The sequence below is a fragment of the Entelurus aequoreus genome, linkage group LG04 (genome assembly GCF_033978785.1).
Source record: "Entelurus aequoreus isolate RoL-2023_Sb linkage group LG04, RoL_Eaeq_v1.1, whole genome shotgun sequence".
Taxonomy (NCBI): Eukaryota; Metazoa; Chordata; class Actinopteri; order Syngnathiformes; family Syngnathidae; genus Entelurus; species Entelurus aequoreus.
The window spans coordinates 56,985,167-56,994,108 of NC_084734.1; the positions used below are offsets into that span (position 1 = coordinate 56,985,167).

Below are 8,942 nucleotides of genomic sequence, written 5' to 3' on the forward strand. Positions count from 1 at the left end.
CTGGGAGACATAGTCTTCCCAATGTGTCCTGGGTCTTCCCCGTGGCCTCTTACTGGTTGAAAGTGCCCTAAACACCCTACCATGGTGGCGTCCGGGGGCATCCTGACCAGATGCCTAAACTACCTCATCAGGGTCCTTTCGATGTGGAGGAGCAGCGGCTTTACTTTGAGCTCTTCTCGAATGACAGAGCTTCTCACCGTATCTCTAAGGGCCTGCCACTCAACAGAGGAAACTCATTCCGGCTGCTGGTACCCGTGATTTTGTCCTTTCGGTCATAATCCAAAGCTCATGACCATAGGTGAGGATGGGAGCGTAGATCGACCGGTAAATTAAGAGCTTTGCCTTCCGGCTCAACTCTTTATTTAACACAACGGATTGATACAGTGTCCTCATTACGGATCCGCCTGTCGATCTCACGATCCACTCTTCCCTCACTCGTGAACAAGACTCCGAGGTACTTGAACTCCTCGACTTGGGGCAAGATCTCCTCCCCAACCCGGAAATAGCACTCCACCCTTTTCTGGGCAAGAACCATGGACTTTGACTTGGAGGTGCTGATTCGGCAGCGAATCGATCCATCAGGACCACATAATGTGCAAAAAGCAGAGACCCAATCCTTGAGCCACCAATCCTTCACACACTGGCCTTTTTCTCAATGAGTCATAATAATTGCCCAAGACTGTTCTAGATGAAGTTGCCAGAGATATACATCGTGTCCGGCTATCTTTGTTAAATCATCCCTTTTCCAGGTATGTTATAGCCATTGGGCAGGTTAGTTAGAGTGTTACTTTCTATGTATTGTATTTTGAGCATGTTTGGAGCATTTTGGGAACATTTGAAACACAGTTTGGTGCCTCCTCCTTGTGTTGCTAAGTAGCAATTTGCTAATGGTAAATGGGTTATACTTGCATAGCACTTTTTTACCTTCAAGGCACTCAAAGCGCTTTGACACTATTTCCACATTCACCCATTCACACACACATCCACACACTAATAGACTGCTATTCTCGTAGCTGCCAACAGGAGCAACTATAGCCGAAGTGATGTGTGCATCCCACATTTGCTTGTTTCTTATATGTTGAAATGAATTAATACTTCAGTTTTTTTGTATGTTTTGAGAAAAATACAATACAGCGGTACTAATCGATTGGAAACTGTACTATACTACCTTTAAATAATACCGGTACCATTTATGCTGCTGTGCGGCGGTGACTACAGAGCCGAGGCGCATGATGTTGAGTGTGTTTACCATACCTTTTTGGAAATTTGGCCCCCAAAACAAGTATAGTAGCCTTGATGCATGGTATATTAACAGGGGTTCTTGCATGACTTTGTGCAACTTTAGATTCACCTTTGGACAACAACCACATTTGGCAAACACAATGCAACAACATTTTGCCAGTAGGTCATATGAAAATAGTTTGTGATGCGATCTCCGACTCTCCTCTGTAAAATAGTCAGCTAGTTAGCTAACAACAGAGAGACAAAGTTGTGTGAAAAATAGATTAAACTATAATATTTATCAAAATCCATTGTCAAAGTTCTTGGTCTTTGAATCGGTGTGCATTTTGATCGTCACAAAATGAGGAAGGACGATAGCTTTGGTGTCGTTGTTGCTGCTATTTTGACTGTCCTTTGTTTACATAAATATGGATTCTTTGTTATCAGCACTTTGCCTGGCATTGCTTTCAAATGGACAAATGTTTAATTATTAGTTATTATTGTTATGTTGCTTCATTATTTTGACAATTACAGTATATATTAAAGTATATCACAGTATATATTTCCCCTCGGGGATTAATAAAGTATTTTTGAATTTGAATAAATAAACATTTAAGAATAAAGGAGTGATCTTTATTGTTAGCACATGCCTGAAAATATTTAAAACTGAATTTAAAAGCTGATGGCTAATTTAGAGCCATTTAATACACTTCGTAATTAGATTATATCCAACTAATTGACAACTAGTCGACTTTTAAAATGGTCATTAAGTACAGCCGTAATCATAAATAACTCAGACAGATTTAGGGACATTCAGTCATGCTTCCACTTGCCCTGTTTTCGTGAGCAGATGATCATTAGTTAAATAAATGGTTCAATATTTGGACCCCAAAAACACGTTTTTGAAAAATGAGCTATATAGTCAGAAAACTTGCCATGCAGCTTCCGCACACAACAACGATGGACACATATTCATTTGTTCTCTGTTTGGGGGTGTCGTTCAAGTGCAGCAAGGAAATCATTTTGACAGTTGGATGGTAACATAGCTCAGGGCAAAGACAGGCTGAAGGAGGAGAATCAGGCGTTAAAATGAGAAAATCTGAGCATAGGAATGATGTGAGGAAGATAATTCAGAAAAACAGTGATGGTCAGTAAAGGGAAATGTCTGTTGAATGGACATGACAGAAAGCAAGAGAATGAGATAATTTGGAAAGTAAAGGCTAGTTTGGCAGTTGCATTGCAGAGTGTGAAAAATAGAACATAAACTGAGCCCACTAATAGGAGCTCCTGTTAAAAGACAATCTGTGAAGAGAGGATGATTTGCACACTGAATAATCCAAGAGCAGCAACACATAGGAAGATAAAAATACATATATGACAATTCTAAATGAGGCTGAAGCCTTAATTATAACAATTCACTTCCTCATTTGATTATAATGGTATAAAGTGACAGTGGAATGTGGTCCCTACAATACAAGCAAGCTGAACAAGAGGAAGATTTTAGCACCACTGGAGCTTCACAACCAATTAACCACAAATCTACGCGGATGATGAGAGCAGATATGCAAAAGTGTAACACACCAACAATGAAGACCTGCAATTTTCTGACCCACTTGAACATATTCAAGGAAAGTATATATTTTTGGATGTTCTCATCCATCCAGGTCATTGTATTCTCGGGGCCTTCAATCGATCGCAACTAGACTGTTTGGTTTGTTTAAGAATACGTTTCGCTTCTCCATCCATCCATCCATCTTCTTCCGCTTATCCGAGGTCGGGTCGCGGGGGCAGCAGCTTAAGCAGGGAAGCCCAGACTTCCCTCTCCCCAGCCACTTCGTCCAGCTCCTCCTGGGGGATCCCGAGGCGTTCCCAGGCCAGCCGGGAGACATAGTCTTCCCAACGTGTCTTGGGTCTTCCCCAAGGCCTCCTACCGGTCGGACGTGCCCTAAACACCTCCCCAGGGAGGCGTTCGGGTGCCATCCTGACCAGATGCCCGAACCACCTCATCTGGCTCCTCTCGATGTGGAGGAGCAGCGGCTCCTCTTTGAGCTCCCCCCGGATGGCAGAGCCCCTCACCCTATCTCTAAGGGAGAGCCCCGCCACCCGGCGGAGGAAACTCATTCCGGCCGCTTGTACCCGTGATCTTGTCCTTTCGGTCATAACCCAAAGCTCATGACCATAGGTGAGGATGGGAACGTAGATTGACCGGTAAATTAAGAGCTTTGCCTTCAGGCTCAGCTCCTTCTTCACCACAACGGATCGATACAGCATCCGCATTACTGAAGACGCCGCACCGATCCGCCTGTCGATCTCACGATCCACTCTTCCCTCACTCGTGAACAAGACTCCGAGGTACTTGAACTCCTCCACTTGGGGCAGGGTCTCTTCCGCAACCCGGAGATGGCACTCCACCCTTTTCCGGGCGAGAACCATGGATTCGGACTTGGAGGTGCTGATTCTCATCCCAGTCGCTTAACACTCAGCTGCGGAACGATCCAGCGAGAGCTGAAGATCCTGGCCAGATGAAGCCATCAGGACCACATCATATGCAAAAAGCAGAGACCTAATCCTGCAGCCACCAAACCAGATCCCCTCAACGCATTGACTGCGCCTAGAAATTCTGTCCATAAAAGTTATGAACAGTTTCGCTTCTCATCTAAGTTAATTTCATCAGTTCTTACTCACAGACTTAGCAAATGTGGTTACATCATACTGTAGTGGGAAAAAAAACTGTTTGAATGCAAAGGAGCAACGTTACCTTCTGTCATTGCCAACGACAGTCGTTAAAATTGAATGTTCCTCTTGTTAGCATTGAGGTACTGTGTGGAAAAATTATTGCTGTGGAACGACCGCTACTAACCCCAAATTGGTCGTTGGCAGTGTTCGTAATAATGGCGTTATTTAATAATGTGCCGTTAGTTTTACTAGTAACGAGTAATCAAACGTATTACTTTTATGTCCGTTACAATGCGTTAACGATAGCTTGATGTAAAGTGGCACGCTACTTTTGATGTGGTTTTATTTATGTCAACAACAAGACGTCGTCATAAGTGCAGGAAATATAATTTTACTAGTGAAAGCAACAGGCAGCACTGAACTAAAATGACCTGGATATGAAATAGGAAGAGGCACCATCACACTGTGACACAGCAGACAACTACTTACACATATTGAACAACAAATCAATGATTGAAGTGTCAAACTTGCCACCAAGATATGACAGCCATCAAAGTACAAACCCAAAAACAGTGAAGTTGGCACGTTTTGTAATTCGTAAATAAAAACAGAATACAATGATTTGCAAATCCTTTTCAACTTATATTGAATTGAATAGACTGCAAAGACAAGATATTTAAAGGCCTACTGAAACCCACTACTACCGACCACGCAGTCTGATAGTTTATATATCAATGATGAAATCTTAACATTGCAACACATGCCAATACGGCCGGGTTAACTTATAAAGTGACATTTAAAATTTCCCGGGAAATATCCGGCTGAAACGTCGCGGTATGATGACGTATGCGCGTGACGAAGGCAGTTGAACGCGTCATCTTGGAATAGGTCCCTCCCAATTTAAACAGCTCTGTTTTAATCGCTAATTTCCACAGTATTCAGGACATCTGTGTTGGTGAATCTTTTGGAAATTTGTTCAATTAACAATGGAGACTGCAAAAAAGAGAGTTGTAGGGAAGCGGTGTGTTGCTGCTGGATGTAGCAACACAAACCAAAACACAACCGGTGTTTCATTGTTTCTTTTCCCAAAAGATGGCGGCCAAGCTTTACTATGGAACAAAGAAGTCAAGCGAACACGGTTGGATTGGACGACACATACGAAGTACAGTGTATTATGCAGCGAACATTTCGAAAGATCATGTTTCGAAGAGGGTCCCTTGCGAATGGCAGAAATGGGAATCAGCACTCGTCGACTCGTGCTGAAGAAAGGTGCGAAGCCAACTATTTTCGATAGACCACGGACAAGTCCGGAGCACCCGACCCCCTCCACAAGCGGACAGACTGGGCACATGAGGTCTGCATTTGCCAAAAGGGAAAGGAAGAGGGTAAGAATCTTGATATCCAGTTTTCATAGTCAGACTACACTGTTCCAATATCCATTTCTTTGTTCTCAATTGTTGAAACCCCCCCACCTCCACACCCCGGATTGTAAATAATGTAAATAATTCAATGTGATTATCTTGTGTGATGACTGTATTATGATGATAGTATATATATGATAGTATATATCTGTATCATGAATCAATTTAAGTGGACCCCGACTTAAACAAGTTGAAAAACTTATTGGGGTGGTACCATTTAGTGGTCAATTGTACGGAATATGTACTTCACTGTGCAACCTACTAATAAAAGTCTCAATCAATCAACCAAAACTAACACACACAGTCATAGACTACTCCAGTGGTTCTCAACCTTTTTTCAGTGATTTTCCCCTGTGAACATTTTTTTAATTCAAGTACCCCCTAATCAGAGCAAAGCATTTTTGGTTGAAAAAAAGAAAAAAAATACAGCACTATGTCATCAGTTTCTGATTTATTAAATTGTATAACAGTGCAAGATATTGCTAATTTGTAGTGGTCTTTCTTGAACTATTTGGAAAAAAAGATATAAAAATAACTAAAAACTTGTTGAAAAATAAACAAGTGATTCAATTATAAATAATATTTTGTACACATAGAAGTAATCATCAACTTAAAGTGCCCTCTTTGGGGATTGTAATAGAGATCCATCTGGATTCATGAACTTAATTCTAAACATTTATTTTGTTGAAGTATTATTCAATAAATATATTTATAAAGGATTTTTGAATTGTTGCTATTTTTATAATATTTAAAAAAAAATCTCTCGTACCCCTTGGCATACCTTCAAGTATCCCCAAGGGTATGCGTACCCCCATTTGAGAACCACTGGACTACTCCATGAACAATGAAATAAATTAACAATAAAATAGTCTACATATAATTATTGCTTCAAGTTCTAGTCAAGTTCTTCTGCAGTATAAAGTATCGTACATTTACTGACATTACTGTCAATAGTGTCAATACTGTCAATAGATTACAATAGACAATAATATAAAGTATTGTACATTTGTACATTTACAGACAATAGATCAGATCATGGACAGTACGACTACGGCATCAGTGGCGGATGCGGTGGATGAACCAATGGCAATGGCACTAGATTTGCCTGATGAGGAGGGCGATCAAGATCAGGTTCGATTTGTTTTCCTAATCAATGTTCAAATGGATTACAGTTCAAGCCCAATCCAAAAGTATTCATAATTAATGTAAATGAGGTATCCATATTACATGTAGCTGTTTCTCCATTTCCAGGGAAATACAAGAGAACAAGGATGCCAGACGGACTGGGTACCGATTGGGACAGCACCAACAGCAATGACCAGTAGCAAGAGCACCCAAACAGGGAAAATACATCATAGATCAAAGGGTATGTCTATTTCGGTGACGAACATGATTCTGCACATCACAGTACACATTGCACGCTGCCTGTGCAGAGTAGAGTAGACAGATAAATTAGGTGATTCAAAGACAATAATTATTATGTGATTCTAGTTTAATTTTAACAGATTATATAAAACAACTTGTGCTTGATTTTATTGCTAGGACACCAGGTGACCCCAGATATCCTCGAGAGGGTTAGAGCTCGGCCGGCCAGGGTTAGTGAAGTCCCATTGTCAAGTGTAGCAGCTCCATCTGACAGCCCCGAGATGCAGACTAACATAGCAGCTCCAGGTGTGTCTGGAATGCAAGCCAAGCTACGACCACCTCCTGCATTGTTTGATGAAGGACCAGCATCAAGTCCCACTGCGCCTTTTGTTGGTGGTTCTTCCGATGACAGCTATGTGCCGAGTGAGTCAACGACATCGGATCCGTGTCAATCTGACGGGTCGCCAGATCGCCCATGTACTCACCAGATGCATGAAGAGGGCTGCCACAAGGAACCGAAGTACATCATCTTTGAGTCGTGCCTCCAGAGTCTCGTCAAGTGGTGTCACTGTCCAGTCTGTGGCAGCCAGGACATAAGCCCTTCTTGGGATTCGAACGGTACACAGCTGACCATGACTCTTCAATGTGCATCATGTGACCAGAGGAGTAGTTGGAGCAGCCAGCCAAACATTGGCCCTTATGCCGCGGGCAACATCCTGCTGTCTGCTGGCATCCTCTTCGCTGGGGCATCTTCTGGCAAGGTGTTGCAAGTGCTGAACAGCATCGGAGTGGTCACGTATGTGAAGAGGACATTTTTCAACCACCAGGAGCTCATCCTGCAGCCAGCCATCAAAAAGGTGTGGGAGGAACAGCAACGGACGCACCTCACCATGCTGCAGGTGGAAGGCCGACCCCTCGTCCTTGGTGGTGATGGGCGAGCAGACAGTCCGGGACACAGCGCCAAGTTCGGTACCTACACCACAATGGAGCTTGTGGCCAATGTGGTTCTCGACCTTCAGGTTGTACAGGTACGACCATATAATCTCACTAAAACACTAGTAACACAATAAGCAGATAAGGGATTTTCCAGAATTATCCTAGTAAATTTGTCTAATAACATTAACCATTTCAATGTATACTAAGCCCCTTTTTCATTTTTTTCTTTGCTCATTCCTTTTCTGTTATATATATTTCAGAGCAACGAATGTCTTGGCAGCTACCATATGGAGATGGAAGGACTGAAGAGGATGGTGGAACTGCTGATCAGCTGGGACCTGGATGTCGGGGTGCTGGTGACAGACAGACACAGACAGATCGCTAAATGGATTCGTGAAAACATGCCCAATACACGGCACTGCTATGACATCTGGCATGTTGCAAAATGTTAGTTGGATTATTTGTATGCATGACAAGTTGTGAAGTAGTGTGTACATATCAGTGATCAGATGAATGCGATATTGTATTTAATCCACAAATTTCTGTTTTTTTCTGTTTGTAGCCATCGGAAAGAAACTGAAGGCCATCGCCAAGCATAAGGACTGTGAAGACCTGAAGCCCTGGGTGCAAAGTATAATCAACCACCTCTACTGGGCAGCAGTGTCTACACCGCCTGGAGAGGGGGAACTTCTGGTTGCCAAGTGGAAGTCTGTGGAGCGACACATTCAGAACATCCACAAGGACCATGGCGACCTCTTCCCAATTTGTACTCATGGACAACTGCAACGGCAAAAGAAATGGCTCAAACAAAGTGAGTAGGCAAATAAGTTGCCCGAAAGCAGTGAGGGACTAGCAGTATTTTCCTGCACATCTTTTGAAAGTCAAAAAATTCAGATAAACTTGTAAGTAAATAACCAGTTTAAGTTGACTGGAACATTTTTGTAGAAACGTTGTTCTATTTTAAATTTATGTTTAGGTTCACGCTCAGCAGTGAAACTGGAGGAGGTGGTCAACAACAAGTCCCTGCTAAAAGATATCGCCATGCTGTCGGGTGAACACCAGACTTCCAAGGTGGAGGCGTTCCATAGCCTTGTCATACAGGTGAGAATTAGACTGATCGCCTGTAGGTGGTGTCGGTGGTTACCACCTGCCACTAGGACTTTGGTGGCCAGGGAGCAAAATACTAGAGCATACTAAATGAAGCCTTGATACAGTCAGTGTAAGCAAGAGAATGTTGGAGGTCCAACATAGTGGCTGGCATCTTGGTGAGAAAGATTGCAAACAATTCTGGCGTGGTGTTAACATTGAAAACAAAACAGCTTC

General features: G+C 42.6%; 1 protein-coding gene across 1 annotated transcript in view; it reads left to right on the forward strand.

The window, feature by feature from the left end:
- The first annotated feature begins 734 nt into the window (after positions 1-734).
- The window catches only part of LOC133648848 (uncharacterized), a 9,480-nt gene continuing 1,272 nt past the window's right edge, over positions 735-8,942 (forward strand). Inside the window, exons 1-8 of the mRNA XM_062045324.1 lie at positions 735-749; positions 4,990-5,282; positions 6,339-6,449; positions 6,570-6,684; positions 6,861-7,711; positions 7,880-8,066; positions 8,182-8,430; positions 8,596-8,720. Coding sequence (XP_061901308.1) covers positions 5,121-5,282; positions 6,339-6,449; positions 6,570-6,684; positions 6,861-7,711; positions 7,880-8,066; positions 8,182-8,430; positions 8,596-8,720 — 1,800 coding nt within the window. The 5' untranslated portion in view covers positions 735-749; positions 4,990-5,120. The remainder of the gene's footprint in view (positions 750-4,989; positions 5,283-6,338; positions 6,450-6,569; positions 6,685-6,860; positions 7,712-7,879; positions 8,067-8,181; positions 8,431-8,595; positions 8,721-8,942) is intronic.